The 19,434-nt window shown below is 33.8% G+C and overlaps 1 protein-coding gene across 1 annotated transcript; it reads left to right on the forward strand.

Moving 5' to 3' along the window:
* The first annotated feature begins 9,002 nt into the window (after nucleotides 1-9,002).
* LOC149939311 (epoxide hydrolase 1-like) lies at nucleotides 9,003-19,232 on the forward strand. The gene is made up of 6 exons (XM_090179107.1): nucleotides 9,003-9,053; nucleotides 12,385-12,509; nucleotides 13,959-14,071; nucleotides 14,684-14,858; nucleotides 15,965-16,116; nucleotides 18,964-19,232. The coding sequence occupies exons 1-6, from the start codon at nucleotides 9,003-9,005 to the stop codon at nucleotides 19,230-19,232; spliced, it is 885 nt and encodes a 294-aa protein (XP_090035233.1).
* The last annotated feature ends 202 nt before the right edge of the window (nucleotides 19,233-19,434 follow it).

Here is a 19,434-nt window from a genome sequence, read left to right on the forward strand (position 1 = left end):
CATTATTAAAAGAATTAAATCATTATTAAAAGAATTAAATCATTATTAAAAGAATTAAATCATTATTAAAAGAATTAAATCATTATTAAAAGAATTAAATCATTATTAAAAGAATTAAATCATTATTAAAAGAATTAAATCATTATTAAAATAAATAAATCATGATTAAAAGAATTAAATCATTACTAAAACAATTTAATCATGATTAACATAATTAAATCATTATTAAAATAAATAAATCATGATTAAAAGAATTAAATCATTACTAAACAATTTAATCATGATTAACATAATGAAATCATTATTAAAAGAATTAAATCATTATTAAAAGAATTAAATCATTATTAAAAGAATTAAATCATTATTAAAAGAATTAAATCATTATTAAAAGAATTAAATCATTATTAAAAGAATTAAATCATTATTAAAAGAATTAAATCATTATTAAAAGAATTAAATCATTATTAAAAGAATTAAATCATTATTAAAAGAATTAAATCATTATTAAAAGAATTAAATCATTATTAAAAGAATTAAATCATTATTAAAAGAATTAAATCATTATTAAAAGAATTAAATCATTATTAAAAGAATTAAATCATTATTAAAAGAATTAAATCATTATTAAAAGAATTAAATCATTATTAAAAGAATTAAATCATTATTAAAAGAATTAAATCATTATTAAAAGAATTAAATCATTATTAAAAGAATTAAATCATTATTAAAAGAATTAAATCATTATTAAAAGAATTAAATCATTATTAAAATAAATAAATCATGATTAAAATAATTAAATCATTACTAAAACAATTTAATCATGATTAACATAATTAAATCATTATTAAAATAAATAAATCATGATTAAAAGAATTAAATCATTACTAAAACAATTTAATCATGATTAACATAATGAAATCATTATTAAAAGAATTAAATCATTATTAAAAGAATTAAATCATTATTAAAAGAATTAAATCATTATTAAAAGAATTAAATCATTATTAAAAGAATTAAATCATTATTAAAAGAATTAAATCATTATCAAAATAAATAAATCATGATTAAAAGAATTAAATCATTATCAAAATAAATAAATCATGATTAAAAGAATTAAATCATTATCAAAATAAATAAATCATGATTAAAAGAATTAAATCATTATTAAAAGAATTAAATCATGATTAAAATAAATAAATCATGATTGAAATAATAACATCGCTGTTATAATAATATATTATTATATTATTAAAAGAATTAAATCATTATTAAAAGAATTAAATCATGATTAAAATAATTAAATCATGATTGAAATAATAACATCGCTGTTATAATAATATATTATTATATTATTAAAAGAATTAAATCATTATTAAAAGAATTAAATCATTATTAATAAAATTAAATCATTATTAAAATAATTAAATCATCATTAAAAAATTAAATAATCATTAAAAAATTAAATGATGATTAAAATAATTAAATCATTATTAAAAGAATTAAATCATGATTAAAATAAATAAATCATTTTTAAAAGGATTAAATCATGATTAAAATAAATAAATCATGACTAAATTAATTAAATCATGATTAAAATAAATAAATCATGATTAAAATAATTAAATCATGATTAAAATAAATAAATCATGATTAAAATAATTAAATCATGATTAAAATAAATAAATCATGATTAAAAGAATTAAATCATGATTAAAATAATAACATCGCTGTTATAGACTCTTAAAACGCGCCTTCAAAATCGACCGGCATTACCTTACAGTCTACAGGGAGGGTGATAAAAAACCGGTTTGGGGGGATGAAATTTCTGCTGTAGAGGGCTGGCTCGTTGGTTGTCTGTACGATAATGGCGGCGCCCAGTAAACGTTTCTAAAAAGAGTGTATAATAATAACATCGCTATTATAATAAATAAATCGCAATTAAAATAAGTAAATCGTGATTCAAAAATTAAATCGCGATTAAAATATTTATATCGCGATTATAGTATTAAATCGTGATAAAAATAATAAAATGTTGAATAAAATAATCAAAACGTGATAAAACCATTAAATCTTGATTATCACAACTATATCAAGAATGTATTTATTTATACTCAGGGAGAATGAATATGTCGGGATTATTTCTAGCGTTTCTCAAAATCCACCCGTTGGGGCCCCCGGTATCCTCCTCCGCTTTATTAAAATCAAATAATACTGCAATCTCATTGGTTCTTAAAAAACTACGTTTTTCGACGCGATTAACCATAGACATAATAAAGAAATAGACACCTTACGCGGAGTTTGATTTGCCAAAAATATACGGGAGCGATAACTAGCAGACAACCGGTATTTGTTCCGTATTCCTGTGGTACCACGTTTAAGCGACGCCTGTCGATTAGGCGAGAAAATACAAAATCATCACGTGATACGTCACACATGTTCGTGTTTGTAATCTTTTAGGTACTCTGACGTGATTCGCGAATATTTTGGCTGTGAGAATTTAAAATAAGGTAAATTTTTATTATAATTTTTAAATAAGTCAATTAATTCTTTCAAAACCCAAATAAAAAGCAGCAGATTATCTTATAATTAAAAACAAAAAATTCTATTTGCGAAATGATATTTTGTCAAAGGCTTAAGTAACTATCCGGTTTGTTGTGGAACTTGTGGTTATGGCTTGTTATGGGAATATTCTGAGATTCTAAATTGTAAACAAAAGTAAATGGAATTTTGATGAAAAGGATGATTCTACCTTGAATTAAGAATGATTCTACTAAAGGTATGTAGCTATGGTTCTTGAAATGAAATTAGCTTTGACAATTTAAGTCTGATGGCTTGACCCTTCATTTCTAGATTTTTGTCCTTCTCTAATTTGTGGAGTCTGAGCTTGCAATATAAATTAATAACTTTCTTAATGATGATGTTCGATTCCAACTTCAGGATCAAACATGTTCATGGTGATCTGGTAAGATGTCCATGCCAACAATATTTCATAATACAGCAAGTTCTAGTTCTTAGACTACATTTCTTTTATAGCTAAAAACCAAGGAGATCTTACTCAAATTATAATAACATAATTAAACCTACACGAAATGATCCTTGGTCAAAATTTAAAGGTGAGAAGTTAGCATCACCGGTTTTTTCTATTTCACTTTCAACTGGATGTAATTTCTTTAAATTAAATAAAAAAATTATTTTGACTATTTTTACTTGTTTTAATTCTTTGGAAACCAAACCAGAGTTGGAATGGCTTTTGGTGTGACCCACCTTTTGCCATTTACAATTTGTATATCCTGTTCTAAAAAGTGATCATTACAAATTAAATCATGATTTGAATGTGTCGCGATTTACAGCAATTGTCCATTGAGAAAGTATTGTAGGTTTCGTTATAAAAAGATTTTAAATAAGAATGAATATTCATCGAAATAATATGATAATTTAATCCTACTTATGGAATGAAACCTTTTCCGGTATTGTTTTACTTGTTATTGCAATGCGTAAAAACACTAAAATTAACCTTTTTTTACCAAATAAAAACCAGATTTTTTATATAACTTTTTAATAAAAAAAATCACCAAAACAAATTATGAAACATGTTAGCTAACATAAAAGTACTACCCGTTTATCAAATTCACCCCTAAAGTTTTTGCATCTGATTTTAAACCGGATAAATATTCCTAAGCGTTAGGTACTACATGGCCTAGGCCAAGCGCTCACTACTCCTCGTAACGTCTCTGTCCTGGCTTCCACAAGCCTTTGCTTCGTAACGGAGACAATGCCTTGTGGAAGGCAGGACGGATACGAAACAGAGAGCCAGTGGGCGCCTAGTCCAAAGCGCCACTTAAGTTTAGTGGCGCTTTATAAGTAGGAATAAACTATCATATTATTTCAATGAATATTCATTCTTATTTAAAAATCTTTTTATAACTATAGGCAGGATCGAACATCATCATTCAGAAAATTATTAATTTATATTGCAAGCTCAGATTCCACAAATTAGCGAAGGACAAAAATCTAGAAATGAAGGGTCAAGCCATCAGACTTAAATTGTCAAAGCTAATTTTTTTTCAAGGACAATAGCTACATACCTTTAGTAGAATCATCCTTTTCATCGAAATTCCATTTACTTTTGTTTACAATTTAGAATCTCAGAATATTCCCATAACAAACCATAACCACAAGTTCCACAACAAACCGGATAGTTACTTAAGCCTTTGACAAAATATCATTTCGCAAATATAATTTTTTGTTTTTAATTATAAGATCATCTGCTGCTTTTTATTTGGGTTTTGAAAGAATTAATTGACTTATTTAAAAATTATAAAAAAAATTTACCTTATTTTAAATTCTCACAGCCAAAATATTCGCGAATCACGTCAGAGTACCTAAAAGATTACAAACACGAACATGTGTGACGTGTCACGTGATGATTTTGTATTTTCTCGCCTAATCGACAGGCGTCGCTTAAACGTGGTACCACAGGAATACGGAACAAATACTGGTTGTCTGCTCGTTATCGCTCCCGTATTTAACCCCCGTAGAATCTTGGGTCTATTTCTTTATTATGTCTATGCGATTAACGCTGCTGCGAGGACGCAAAAAATAAGACCGCCTCCTTTTTCCTCCCCCCCCCCCCCTTAGCGTGACGGCGTTAGGGCAAAGAATTCTTCGGTTAGGGCCTCAACGTGTCCGTCGATAGTCTCGACATATTCATTCTCCCTGAGTATAAATAAATACATTCTTGACTATATCTTGAATAAATAATGAAATCATGATTACATTAAATAAATCTGGCTTAAAATAATCGTGATTACAATAAATAGATTTTGCTTTATGGAATCGCGATTAAAATTACTAAATTGGGGTTAACTGTATTTTATAATGATGAAATGATTTATTCACATTAAACCAGCACCCCTTCGGCTCGAGTTGGCGTATAATTTAAATGGTATTAAAACTAATATTTCGTTATTAAAATGATTAAATCGCGAATAAATATTTAATCTTCCGCTTAACAGCATCAAGAGTTATAATTTACCCGTGCACTACTCAAAATGTAAAAATTAAACTGAAAATGGATTTTTGCTTATTTCTAATAAACCATATGTTAGCAGCAGAAAGTCCTTATATAGTGAACTTAATTATTTTACTTACGAAATGAATTTCGAAGCCGACGAAGATGCATGTTTCAAGCGTTGAACATTAGCAGTGTAGATATATTAAAGTAATAACATAAGTAACATAATATATCTAAGTATGAAACTTGTAGCCTTGCTCATCCATCCTTTCTTCACCAAATCAGTAAAACGAGTAGCAACTTTATAACCCGGAAGCTTAACCCTCTTTGTGATTTATTTTTTTCTGTTGATCATCCAAAAGGAGTCAGAGTTCAAATTCAGCCAATCATAAAGTAAGCTATTCGGAATTTATACGATTTAGTCACATTAAAAATAATCAGATTATTTTATTATCAAACACGGAATTCATTAACCTTGAATTTCTCTGCTTCTGATTGGTCAAATCTGGTCAAATCAACGTTATTTGAACTAGTAATTGGCGAGCAACAACTTTATAATTGGACCAAATCCGTAAACCCAATGGTTCTAGAGATAAATTTTGAATGACCTTGATGACATGGTTCAAGGTCATTCAATTCTACACTAGTAAATGTCCCCCTGCACGAGGAATGTTCCATAGAAATTTGAAAATAAAAAAAAACGTTTTTCAGTTATCATTTTTCGTTTTAGTGGACACCCTGTATATAGTCTTTGTGAAAGTGAATGGGTCTTTCAAAGTTCATTGTGAAACTAGATAGAAAACCAACCCATGGGAAATTAAAGGTGGTGGTCGATTTTAGCGGGTTCATCCAGTTGGGTTCGGGCAGGGTGGGTATATGGCACCATATGGTTTTTTTACATTGCGGGTGGGAATTTGTAATTATGTGGTTTGCGGATACCCATTTCTAAATATATTACGCCAACTTAACCAAAGTTCCCCAACTCTGGAAAAAGTTGTGGTTTGGATGTTACGTAGAATAGGCTGATCCCATTATTTACGTCACGTTAGTTAATCAGCTGGGCTAATACCCAAGGCACCACCTTAGTCCTAAGTCATCAAGCGACTTTTGAAGCCTTTAATTCAGGTGGCCGGGTTACAATGCGTAGGAGGGTGGTGTAAAGCCCTGCATGCCACGCGATCGAGCCAACAGCTCCCTACACTAACTATTACCGTTAACCTCAACAAGTTTTCATGGAAGGGGAAACCGAAAAGCTCAGGGGAAAACCCCTTAAACCAGTGGTGAGAGAACTTGCGAACTCAACGCGGAAGGAGTTGTTCCGAGATTTCACCCAGTGCCACAAGCTGGGATCGAACCCGGCTCCCCTTGCTGCGAGGCGAAAGTGCTAACCACTCCGCCACCCAGCGGATATTGGCAAGGATCACAAAATTTAATTTTATAGAGAAATTTCCTTTATTAAATTGGTAGCCACGTTTCTCTAGCACTCAATTGTCTAATCTGGATTAATTTTCAAATAGATTAGCTTCGTCTTAGAAATACCTTAATAATTTAGCGTTTATACGTAAGGTTCAATCAAGTTATTTAAGGGGGAAGACCACAGTGGCCATTGTCTAGTTTCGCGCTATTTCAAGCTGAACTCTTAATTTTGTATTTTAACTTATAAAATTAATATTCAAGTGTAGAACAACCTCTTGTTTAGTGAGTAAAATAATTTTGACAATTGTAAATTTAAAAGTAATTAAGTTATTACGTTTTAATTTGGACCCCCGGAGCTAAGCAAGTTCGGCAAGCGCCCAAACTACCCTTTAGTTAGGACTATTAATATTATAATTATCAAAATTATTTTAAGCACTAGAGGAAGGTTCCGCCTAATCAAAAAAAATAAATCAATTTTGTAATTGTTAAAACAGAAACGTTCAGCATGAATGAAAAAGAGGCTTTTACTGTATTCTTCCCCCTTAAGAACTAGACTCTTAGAAATATTTATTTTTAAGAAAGTAATATTTCTAAATATTATATTAGATAAGATCCTTGTTGTTTTGATATTTTAACTGAGAGATCTTCCCAGATTGCATATTAATAAAATAATGCGTGAGTGATATCAGTAGTACATAATAAATATCTTACGAAAAAGTACCATTTAAGTGATGAAGTTGAAAAAGGTAAATTTTTTGTAATTTAAAATTTATTTAATTTTTTTTAAATAAGAATTTAATTTACAAGTATATTATAAGAGTTTTACAAGTATAAGTGTAATGCTCAACGGATTCACCGTTAAGTACACGTCAAGTCCAGTCTCTTCTGTGTGGTTTTTCGCGTTTCCGGTTCCGACGTCACGTTGCTCAACGGTTGCCCAACGAAGTTGGCCGGGTTTTGTGGCTGCTCAACGGTGTACTGTAGAGAGGTCACTAAAACCAAAAATGGCGCGACCATTGAAATAACAGCCTTAAAACCAATTGTTATAATTATAAAAATTATAAGTAATTACGAAAAATCTAATTAATTTAGAAAATCAATTCAATCGATTGATTGGTAATTCTATTGCTAGAATTATAAAAATGTAAAGTAATTATGGAAAAATTTGCCATATTTGAATTAAATTATTTGTATTGGTGGGGATTTTAGCTAAGCCTTTGCACACGAGGTAGTCCCAGGTAGACGTCATTTCTCAAAATTGGCAATGCCCGGAAAATGTGTTTAGCACGATTCAACGTCACGTTAAGCAACACTTTATAAAAAAAAACTTTTTTCCAGGAAACGTTTTCTTATTCGTTGAGTTGGACTGCAATGCAAAAAAAAATAAAACACGCAGAAAGGTAGAAAAGTCCATAATGTAAAGGGGACAAAAAGGGTTGGGTTGAACCCCCAAAGCCCCCCCCCCCTTAAATACGCCCTTGCAGGGCCGGAAATCTGGCATGCGTCTAACCATAAGTAACATACTAACTATAAGTATGACACTTCCTATTGGTTTAATGCTAATTTTCTAACCGAACCTTTTCTCGGCCCTGATACTCTCTTCAAGCTGTGACTTGGACTCGCGACCGTTTTGGATGACTACTTTTTGATAAAAATTTAAACCTTATAACGGAGAGCACGTTCTGGAGTCGCGAGGGGCTTTGGCTTTGTTTTGAAGCCCGTGCGAATCATGCGTGATAAAAAACATGAGCTCGTGGCGCCGAGATAAACGTTTTTAATTTTTATTATTTTAGCCTAATTGTCCGCCTATCTATCGGAAACCAGATATTTTGGCTTAGCGGAAGTTTCGCATATTTTAGACACTAGAGGGCTCTGTACTGAGAAACCATCTTGATTACGTAATAACTATGAAAATCAGTTTGGTTGTAAATCTCATTAATTTTCATACTTATGGTTATTATGTTACTTATGGTCTAACAACACTGAAAAGAGAAGCTAAGCCTAAACAATAAAAATTTCAAACCTCGTTGCGTAGCAACGGAAACCGAATAGGGGGAAAGAATTCGAGAATAAAATATACCAAAAGTTAAGTTAATAAAAACCAATTCTTTAAATTGTTTTCGGGTTTAGCTTTCTTGTCCCCTTTACATTATGGACTATTCAACCTTTTTGCGTCCTGGTCCTGGTTGGCGTTTGCAAAGTCCTCTGAAACGGTCGGAATCTGGGAATGTCATAATGGCGCGGCAAGCGTCTGTGGTCGACGATAGCGAGACAGGAATTCCGTAGAATTCCGAGTAGGGGACTGGCCCGCCTGGGACCTCCTTGATTCCCGATTATATTGGCGCTATTTATTTGTGATTGAGAAATACTAGAATTACCAAGTTTGGTTTTACAATAAAGTTTGAAATACGTAAAAATTAGACGTTGTCCCAAGTCATGTCAAAGGTACTATATATATTGAAGAGCTTTAGCTGACTAGTTCACATCACGTTTTTTACTAATCTGAGGTGCCTGTAGAAATAAAACCGCTGAGTTAGTACGTGTGCTTGGGTGTTAAAACGATCGCAATTAAATGGCTAAGGCTCTAAGTACAAGGATTCTTTCGTTGCTGTACGGAATGATGGTGATTTTTAAGTGTCTCGTGGCAATTATAAAAATAGGTCGTAATCGGTTTTTCGAAATAATACCGCGTGAAATCGAACCACAATGTTTGTTGGACCCTGTTCTTGGAAATCATGGATTTTTGCAATTAAAGGTAACGTTTTTTATGTTTCAAACGTGCATTGCTATAGTCTTTAGGCTATTTTAATTTGTTAATTATTTATGGTTGTAGCGTTATCCCACTACTAAATGTTTAAATTTTAATTTTTGGAGAAATATTTTACCAAGATGTTTTGACAATATGTTTAGCGTCGATTAGGTGGTAAAAGAAATACAAAACTAACGAAATATTCAAGTTGGGCAAAACACGTGAAATTTAGTTAATTTCGTTGCAATTTCTAGATATTACTAATTACGTAACTTAAAAACACCGACACTCCCTTTTAGTAAGAGCCCCACCCCCTAAATTACGCAACAATTACCCTTAATTAGAATAGCACCAACAACCTTCAAAATACTAAATTTCTTTAAAAATTAAGCTAATATATTTATTGATTTACCTGTAGAAAATTAGAAATGAAATTGCCTAGCTGATTATTATTATTATTTATTTTAATTGGAGGGCGTTTTCCTTATGAAAATGATGAGAAAATCGAGTCAAATAAAAGCTAATTTCCAACCCCGTCTTTTGACGTGATAAATTGCACTTGGGAATTGTGGATATATGTATAAAAAAAGGTTTCATAAAAACAAAAATGTTTTTTTTCGGCCTAGGAGCGCGCAAAATTTCAAATTCGAGGTAAAAATGTAACTTTATAAGGAAAACGCCTCCAACATGGGGAGTAAAGCAGTCTGATAACTTCGGTTCATTTACTTCTGATAATATCGGTTCTGGTATAAAACTATAAAATATGACGTAATGTTTGAGAAACCCCCTCCCATCTCCTGTAACATTTAGTAACGCCCCCTCTTACTGCGTTACGTCATTTGTGAACGGCCCCTAACAACACAGAAATATTTTCGATAAATTATTTGTTTGTAAAAATCAACATTATATGCTTGTGTAGTATCAAGAATGTTTTTATCCATAACAAGGGAAAATTACTCTGTTGAGCCGATTTTTACTGTTGCTGTTTTTTGGGAAGGTAGGCTAAGTATATAAATGGGCCCCCTTAAATATAATGGCTTTAAACGTCGCTTGATGACTTAGGCCTAAGGTGGTGCCTTAGGTATGGGTATTAGCCTAGCTGATTATTATTTATATATTACCTTCAAAAACCCAGTGAATTTACAATATCAAGAATGTATTTATTTATACCTATAGGGAGAATGTCTATGTCGAGACGGTTTTTACTTTTTAGCCTTTCTCTCAATCCACCCGTTGGTCCCCCCTGTACGCTCCTCCGCTTAAAATAAAACGAATAGTCCCGGTATTTTATTGGCTGCTTAAAATTTACGTCACCTAACGCGATGGAAATCAAACGCCGGTGACGTTTTGTCTTCCCCCCCGCGCGAGACGGGGCGAAAGGGGTTCAACGTGCACGGCGATTGTCGCAACTCGCCACATAATCATTCTTCCTAAATATAAATAAATACATTCTTGACAATATTATGTTCCGATTTAATAATTTATCATTCTTACGCTGTAGTCAACGCTATTTCACTATAGAAGACGTTTTAATTTTCATTAGGCCTGGGCCACGAGCTAGTAGTTACACAAACGCCCAGTTCTTTTGCAGCGTAAGAGTGAAATACGTAAAAAAGGCCGATAGTGTTTTTACATTTAAACGAGGTATATAGTCCCTTTAATACAAATCAAGATTGAAACCTTTGGTTAATTTATAGTGAAAGATCGGGAGTTTATTATCTTCTCAACTCGTAGGGATATTGAACCGAAATCTTGAGGCGCTTCAAAGTGGCTGGTGTACCTCAGTACGCCTTCCGATTAAAGCCACGCCTACCGTTTCAAAATATTGGAAAAAGAGAGTTCCCTTAATTACGTTCTTGGTCCATGCTGTAAGTTCGAGACGCGTTTATTTTGCTAAGCCTAATTCTCCGTTTCAAATTTTGCCTCAATTTCGCGCGAAACAAATTAACTGGAATCCGTTTAATTTATAACCTAACTTTATCGCACGTACTGTTGCGTATAAGGGTGGGTTCACACGGGAAAGGAGTTAACGGAGGACCTTTTTTTGAGGCGCATTGGGCACGACCAATCAGCGAGCGTTTTGCCGTCACTTGATAGACGCAAAAATTCGTAAGCCTACTTTTAAAATCTTTCGAAATTGCTTCTTATATCACGTGACAGCGTAACGCTCGCTGATTGGCCGAGCTCAAAGAGCTTCAGAAGTAGCAGGGTAGGGAAAATAAAGTAGCGATATTTCAACATTTTTTCTCCGTTTTCTCGTTTACCGGCATATTATTACATAAATTAAATAAATACCGGTTTATTTTTGTTCCGTTCAATCACGCATTTCTTCGTCGTGTTAAAAAAAGTAAACTATCTTGCAATGTAACAAAATTTGTTAACCTCAAAAGGTGATCATTGTTAAAAACCATTTTGGGCCCCCATAGAAACCTTTTTGCCCCTCTCCTAGTAGACTTTTGTGGGCCCCTCCAAAAATCAAGGTTGGCTATATAGCCGATCCTCCCCCCTAGGGCCATCATAAGGCATGCGCTAAGTGGGCTACAGCCCAGGGCCCTTAGCCAGTTTTGGGCCCCCGGAAAAGCCAGCCATACCACCTATATTCTAGGGATAAGGGTTTAGTTGGTTAAATATTATTTATGCTCATTTAATATTACGTCTAAAGTAATTTGACTCCTCGCCAAATCGCGTATCATACGGTACCAACAATTTCTAAAACCTAACAGCGAGTCACTTTCAGTAAAAATCTTATTTTCAGTAGCCCTATGCTATATTTTTGAAATTAAAAGTTTTGGTTTGATTGTTGTGTAGTTGAATTAAGGTAAGACAACGGACATACAAAGGCTGACCGTTGGGGATCGCAAAGGTCTTAAGAAATAATTTAGCCCAGGGCCCGAAAAGTCTTAAGACGGCCCTGCGAGTGTGTGGCTGTTATAATTTGGCGAATATAAAATATTAAAGTTCGTAACGTTGCTCATAATTGACTAAAAATATTTAATTAAATGATTAAATTAATACAAGCTTATGAGCTCAAATTAAAACACCACGTCTCAAAATACAAAATCTCGATATGACTTACTATTTTTTAATTATATATTAATAAATAAATTTCGAAAATAAAATACTTTTTTTGTAATATTTTATAATTACGAATAAAAATTATACACTTTAAATTCTTAAATTATATCTTTTTTATTTCTTCTATCAGGATACGAAAATTCATTACGTGACCAAGGGAGATGAGAGTAAACCATTGATGTTATTCGTGCACGGCTTTCCCGACTTCTGGTACGTCTGGAAGCACCAAATCAAAGAATTCTCCAAAGACTATTGGTAAGAATCAGCGTCCATAGGTTTTGGATTTAGAATGAGCGCAGTTTTAGCAGTGATCCCTTGGGGTATCTTTTCCTTCGTACTCCATTTAAGCTACGCTACCTTTGATATGATTCGCGAATTAACGCTGTGTGACCGTGTCCCAAATAGTAGCTTTACACGAGCCTACCCGAAGGGTATAGGTATACATTTGCCAATTGTTTATACCCACACCAGGGTTCAGCAGCAGTCAACGGGAAAAAACCCGATGGATTTTATATTTTCCAGCGATGAGCTTTTTCGTCATAATGACGTCGTAAGTTGCTGAACTCTTTTATTTAGTCATCGGTGTTTTTTAAAATGCCGTAGCTTTTATAGTAGCTTTACGTCAGAAATGACGTCAGTCATCGGAAAAACCGACTCTTCTAGCCGATGACTTCGGTGAGTAACCGATGACTATTGTGACGTCAAAACCGGAAACGCGACAAAGCGTACAGTAGGAAACCGATGTCACCGATTAGTAATCGGTGAGTCCGATGAGCTCTGCTGACGTACCCATAGTCGCAGAATTTTCAAATTTCGCGCTGTTTCGTGACCTCATCTTTCTAACATTTTGGAGCATTTTCTCATACTACCGCTTTGGAACCGGCGCCTTTTTCTCTCTGGCTGCGTTCAGTAGAAAACCGCTGACCGTTGAGCAACTTGAGCTCAGCGCTGAGCCTTTTTGAAGTTACTGAACACAGCCTCTGAAACCGTCATCTCTGGTGGTAGGGGTTTACCTACCATTGGAAACGTTTACTGGGGATTTAGCTACTAACTCTGCGAACGGCGGGGGCGGCAATAGTCTAACCTTGGACGAATAATTACCGGACCCGAAACCAAATGGCGCGCTTGGTGCTTTTACGGCAGCGCCGCTTGTGTCAAGTATTGAAAAGATTTCTATCCAAATAATAAACACGTGCCCAATATTACTGGACGCCGTTCGGCTGGGCGTTCTTAGCTCGTCACTGTCGTCAAAGCTTACACCATTATTTCCATTTTGACTCGGCATTTTTACATTTATAATCTATTTAAACCTTCATACAAATTATATATGCAAAAACATTAAAGCGAACTTCCTATTTTAATAAATTAAATTATTACCCTTTCATTTTCATTCCAATACAATTATTACTGAATAATCTAAAGCCTATTAAAATTCCAAAAGCCTCACTTCTATTAAAAACAGCAGAGCAGACGACGGAATGACCCACGTGTTTTGTATTTGAATAGCAATATTTCGCGATTCTCTCGGTAGGAGCGCTGACGGGCGATGCAAATTGTGGAACCGGGGATTTGGCTTAGATTTCGAGTTCAGTAATTATTCGTCCAAGGCTATACTGGGCTCGTGTAAACACTTTTTTTTAAATATTTTCCATGATCAAAATTGATGAATATTCTGTAATTTGAATGGTTCTTTTAAATTTCCAGCGTCGTAGCTGTGGATTTAAGAGGGTACGGCCAGTCAGACAAAAAGGACAACTTGAGCGACTACGAAACCAAATTTATGGTCGATGACCTTTATCAAGTGATAAAGCACTTTGGTAAGCTGAATTCAAGCTAGACTTTAATACAATCTTAATTGATAATTAACGTTTAATTAATTCATAACTTAATTTATTTAATATTTTATTGATTTATATTCAATTGTTTAATGTTTTATTAATTTATATTCAATTGTTTAATAGTCAATAAATTAATATTCAATTATTTAAAATTTAATAAATTAATATTAAATTAATTAAAATTTAATAAATTATTATTATTTAAAATTTAATAAATTATAATTATTTAAAATTTAATAAATTATAACTATTTAAAATTTAATAAATTATAATTATTTAAAATTTAATAAATTAATATTATTTAAAATTTAATAAATTAATATTATTTAAAATTTAATAAATTAATATTATTTAAAATTTAATAAATTAATATTATTTAAAATTTAATAAATTAATATTATTTAAAATTTAATAAATTAATATTATTTAAAATTTAATAAATTAATATTATTTAAAATTTAATAAATTAATATGATTTAAAATTTAATAAATTAATATGATTTAAAATTTAATAAATTAATATGATTTAAAATTTAATAAATTAATATGATTTAAAATTTAATAAATATTACTGTTAATAATTTATTTTAGCCAAGGACTCTGGAAAGGCCATCGTGGTCGCTCACGACTGGGGCGGCATTCTGTCGTACATGTTGACAGCCAAATACCCGGAAGTGGTCAGTCACCTAATTGTGGCCAATGTCCCCCATCCAACTGCTTTAGTAATGGCTATTGAAACTACGTGGAAACAGTTCTTCCTATCTTGGTAAAGTTCATTAACCAACTAGTCAAAAACATATTTTTCATTCGGGAATGCAGTTATTTTTCATTGGGCCGTTCCGTGTAATCTCTACCAGTCACGTTACCATTTTTATGTCACTTAGAAACGGTGGTAGATAAATCTTTGTTTTCGCAAATCGCAAATATTAAATATCCTTGTTTTAAAACTTTCTTAATTTTGACAATTTCGTGCCGATTAGCTATTTTTTTTAACAATTTAAAATGTTTACGCAAATTAAATGATTTCGTTGCACTGAATGAAAGCAGTGCTACTAAAAAATGTTGAAATAATCTTCTACTGCTTTTCTATTTATAAAACGTTAATTGCTTTATTATTTCAATGAAACACGGATCCCCATGATTGTACTCACTAGAGTTAGAGCAGGAAATTATATAAATACGCACTTGGCACTTGGAATGTGCAAGCCAGGAGCAACAAACACAAGGAGAACGCAGCTAGTCTTTAAAACGCTTAGTGTTGTGGACAAATTTCATTGGACGAACCTTTACGCTGAACGTTTTACGGGCGGGGGGGGGAAGACAATTTTCGAATTTTCCCCTTCCGACGGCAGCAGGAGCTAAAGCGTCTAACCAATGAAAATTGTACACAAGAAAATCCATGACTTTTGACGGGTTGCGTTCTCCTTGTGTGGGGTGCTGTGTTTGTTGCTCCTAGGTTCCAGGAAGACCAAAGAATATAAAGCCCCAGGAATGGAAGGATTGATATTATTGGCCGCGTGTTTTGGTTGCGTTAGAAACTTCCGGCAGAGCAAATCAGAGTAACCGGAAACGGTTACCGCAACCCGGTCTATCTTTAAAAATGAGAGGCGCAAAAGCTCCACTAGACGGAGCTACATCTTCCATTCCTGGGGCTTTATATTCTTCGGGAAGACTTTTGTCGCCCTGATGATTATCAAATAAATGGCCCGATTTACAGCCAATCATTTGGGAAATAAGCACCACGTCTTACATCCGACGTAGCTTAAGCCCCGCACGGATCCTTACAATTCTTAGTGTATACATATATAGTTTCCTGGCTAGAGTGGTTTCCCGAGGAAACAAAGATCATTTGTCTTTTGGATTTTTCCGCAGGTACATGTTCTACTTCCAGTTACCGTCTCTTCCGGAAATGACAATGAAGTCCGAAGACTTGGTTTTTGTTGATCAGTTTTACAGAAATGGGAGTAAAAATCTCTTAACGGAAGAAGACACCGAAGCCTACAAATATGTTTATTCGAGACCTGGTACGTACGATGTTTCATATTCATTAATTTTATCGACTATTTGTCGAATTTATCTATTTATTATTTCCATGATTAGTCTAATATTGTTCGCCAATTTAAATTTCGCGGCATTTACACCTCATTTGGTCGAATCCAAAAGTAAAACTAAACCTCCAGACTAGGCTAGAATGATAACCCTTAAAAAGTAAAATATGTTACAAATTTTTATTTTTCCGATTTCGGGAAACTTTTCCGGAAACTTTCCCGCATTTAATATTTCCGGAAAATTATCAACTTTAATTTTTTGAATAATAGCGCAAAGATGTTATGAATTTAATATTGTTATAAAATTGAAATTGAATACTCGAAAAATCGAGAAAACAGATAGGCCTAACTGATTAGTGATTACACGTACAAACTACAAATTGTCACTATTGACCGATTTCAAATGACTTTTTTGCGCGTGACAGTACCTTTACATTGTGAGGTATGGCTGGCTTATTTACCCGCTTTAAGATTTATTATAAAACCTGTACATAAATAAAACCCCTTTGTAACGGGGCGGCGGAGTTTCACGCGCCAAATGAATTTTAAGATCCACCAATTAAACAAAGCGAAACGCGATACAGGTTTCCTATCTTGGCGATTGCAGCGCCACAACGCGCTTCATGAGGTAAACGTTTTTATAAGAAAACTTTCGGAAATACCATCGTGCTTTCTTTTGATGATCCAAAAAAGATTACCGACCACCCTTTAATGCAACTGTCGCCTCTATCATTGCCAACTGTATTATGAAACGACCACTGTTATTAGAGATGGCCATGATTCTTCGAAAAAAGCGACTTTAGTGGAGAGCGTGGTGCCATCTATTAATGACAAAGGAAGTTAAATTCAAAATAGCCAAATGATAACGTGGTCATTAAGCATTTGTAGATTACTATATTTAGACAACTTATGCTTTATTTAATGGGCTTTAACCAAACTATGTACCACTGTAAAAAGTAGTGTTTAAAATTACTGTAAGTTATGTCATAGAGTAGTATCACCTCGTAGCTTTTTTCATGGCCGCCAATTTAGGCGCGTTTTTTTCTCTTTCGGAAAAAGCATGGGTGACGTTGCGTGAAGTAGCACTGACAAGGGCGTATCCAGGATTTTATTTCAGGGGGGTTTTGAGGGAAAATTTCAAGGGGGGGGGGTGCTGATGGAAGTTTCACTGATTTTTATTAGGCACCTCCCCCCCCCCCCCCGGTCATCAGCATTTCGGGGGGGGGGTTAAACCGCCCCCCTTAAATACGCCCTTGAGCACTGATACTACTCTCTTGGCCGATTTACTAACGATCCAATCAACGCGATGGGTACCTATAAGTACCCGCCTTTTGGGTAAAAAAATGTAGCTTAACTAACTTGTTTTGATTACGATGATAGCGACATCTATTGAAAATAGAGCTACTTGACGTCAAGGCGACACTTGCTTTAAGACTATTCGACTATTTGATCAGGAAAAACGAAAATTCGTGATCATTTTCAAAATCTATTCGAATTTCGACGAGCCAAGTATTCGATTTAGTTTTCGTTCAAATCAATTGATGTAACCAAACAACTCGGAACAACGCCTTCTGCGTTAAGTTTGCAAGTTCTCTCCCCAATGGTATAAAGGGGTTTTCCCCCGAGCTCTTCGGTTTCCCCTTCCATAAAAACTCGTTGAGGTTAACGGTAATAGTTAGTTTAGGGAGCTGTTGGCTCGCCTGGCATAAAGGGCTGGCCACCACCCTCCTACGCATTGTAACTCGGCCACCTGAATTAAAGGCGAATGAAAGACGTTGGGCGTATTTTCAAAATCCTTTCTATGAAAACCATTGAATTGGGAATAATACTGCTAGAATTACAATTACGATTTCGGTTGCCATGGTTACGCGGGACCTGTTCTGATCAGGCCTGGAAATAAGCGGTGGTAACTGGGCCAGCGACCAGTTTATTAATTGCTCGGACCAGTTTTTTATTCAAAAGCTAGAGGTTCACTGGTCCAGTGTCCAGTTCATTAATTCAAAATTATCTACCGTATTATTAACCAACTGGTTTACGTGACCACTTAAATATTTCAAGAGTTGGGAGTCACTGGCCAAATAGACCAGTTTAGAAATAAACCTTATTTCCAAGCCTGGTTCTGATAAGACTGAACGAAATTCATCTTTATAATTAGGCGGTAGCGCCATCTATTTTTTTTAAAGTTATATTCCTAAAAATAAAAAATTATTAGCTAGCTCACCGTAACTTGAGTTAAAAAGGATCGTGTTGACAGAATATAGTTATTTTTAAACAACTTCAAAGGTTTGTTTGTTAAGCCCCGTTCTCAATTACGATCAATTTCAGGCTTTTCCCTTTTGCTTTTTTGACGCGCTTTTATTTCAAAAGAAGCCTATATCAAATCGATTTAGATATCTGCTTCTAGTGACAAAAAAGCCGAAAGAGAAGCTTCTCCCGGTTGGTTTTGACGCGAAAGCGTAATTTTTTTTTGAAAAATTCGTGATTGAAAACGGGGCTTAACAAGTAATCATACATTTCAATTTCGTATCAGATTCGCGAAAAAATTCAAGTGAAATATAGTTGCCACCACTAGAGACAGATGCCGCCACGGTAGAACGATAAAGTTGATAGTCTCCTTATTGAACGAAATTGGTCCCGCACCAGCCAGATTTAGTTGTACCTCTATTTATTCCCAACTCAATGATGAAAACCATCCACACCACCATAATCTTTCTTAGACATTCGAAGCGTATAAATATACAATTTCTTGGTAGTAGAATAATAAAATAAACCGAAAAATTTATTTCATTTTTAAAATTTAATATTATGTTATTTTGTTTATAGATGCGTTAACTCACGCCCTAAATTATTATAGGGCAAATATTGGAAATACATCAAGTCGAGAGCACAAAGAGCCATTGCGTATTGGGTGCCCGATGCTTCTACTGTGGGGCGACAGAGATCTGGCGATTTCTATAGAATCCGCCCGACAGTCCGCGACGTTCATCGACCAGTTTCACCTGAAAGTTTTAAAAGGAGTGTCTCACTGGAGTCAACTCGACGACGTGGAGGAGTTCAACGCCAACATCTGGAACTTCCTCGAAGCAAATTAGACGTCATTTGTTCGTTAGGCCTTGCTGTATTGCTTTTGAAAATGACCGTTATATTTAAAAAGACTCGTTTATCGTTATGAAAGGCATTGGATAGTCCGCTGACTGAAACCTGGGACAAATTATACTGCTGGACTCGAACAGGCTCGGACTGGCACCTAAAATCGGCTCGGGCATTGTAGAGACGCCGGCCCCTACTAGACGC

The sequence above is a fragment of the Leiobunum rupestre genome, chromosome 6, assembly GCF_980474605.1.
Source record: "Leiobunum rupestre chromosome 6, qqLeiRupe1.1.hap1, whole genome shotgun sequence".
NCBI classification, from domain to species: domain Eukaryota; kingdom Metazoa; phylum Arthropoda; class Arachnida; order Opiliones; family Sclerosomatidae; genus Leiobunum; species Leiobunum rupestre.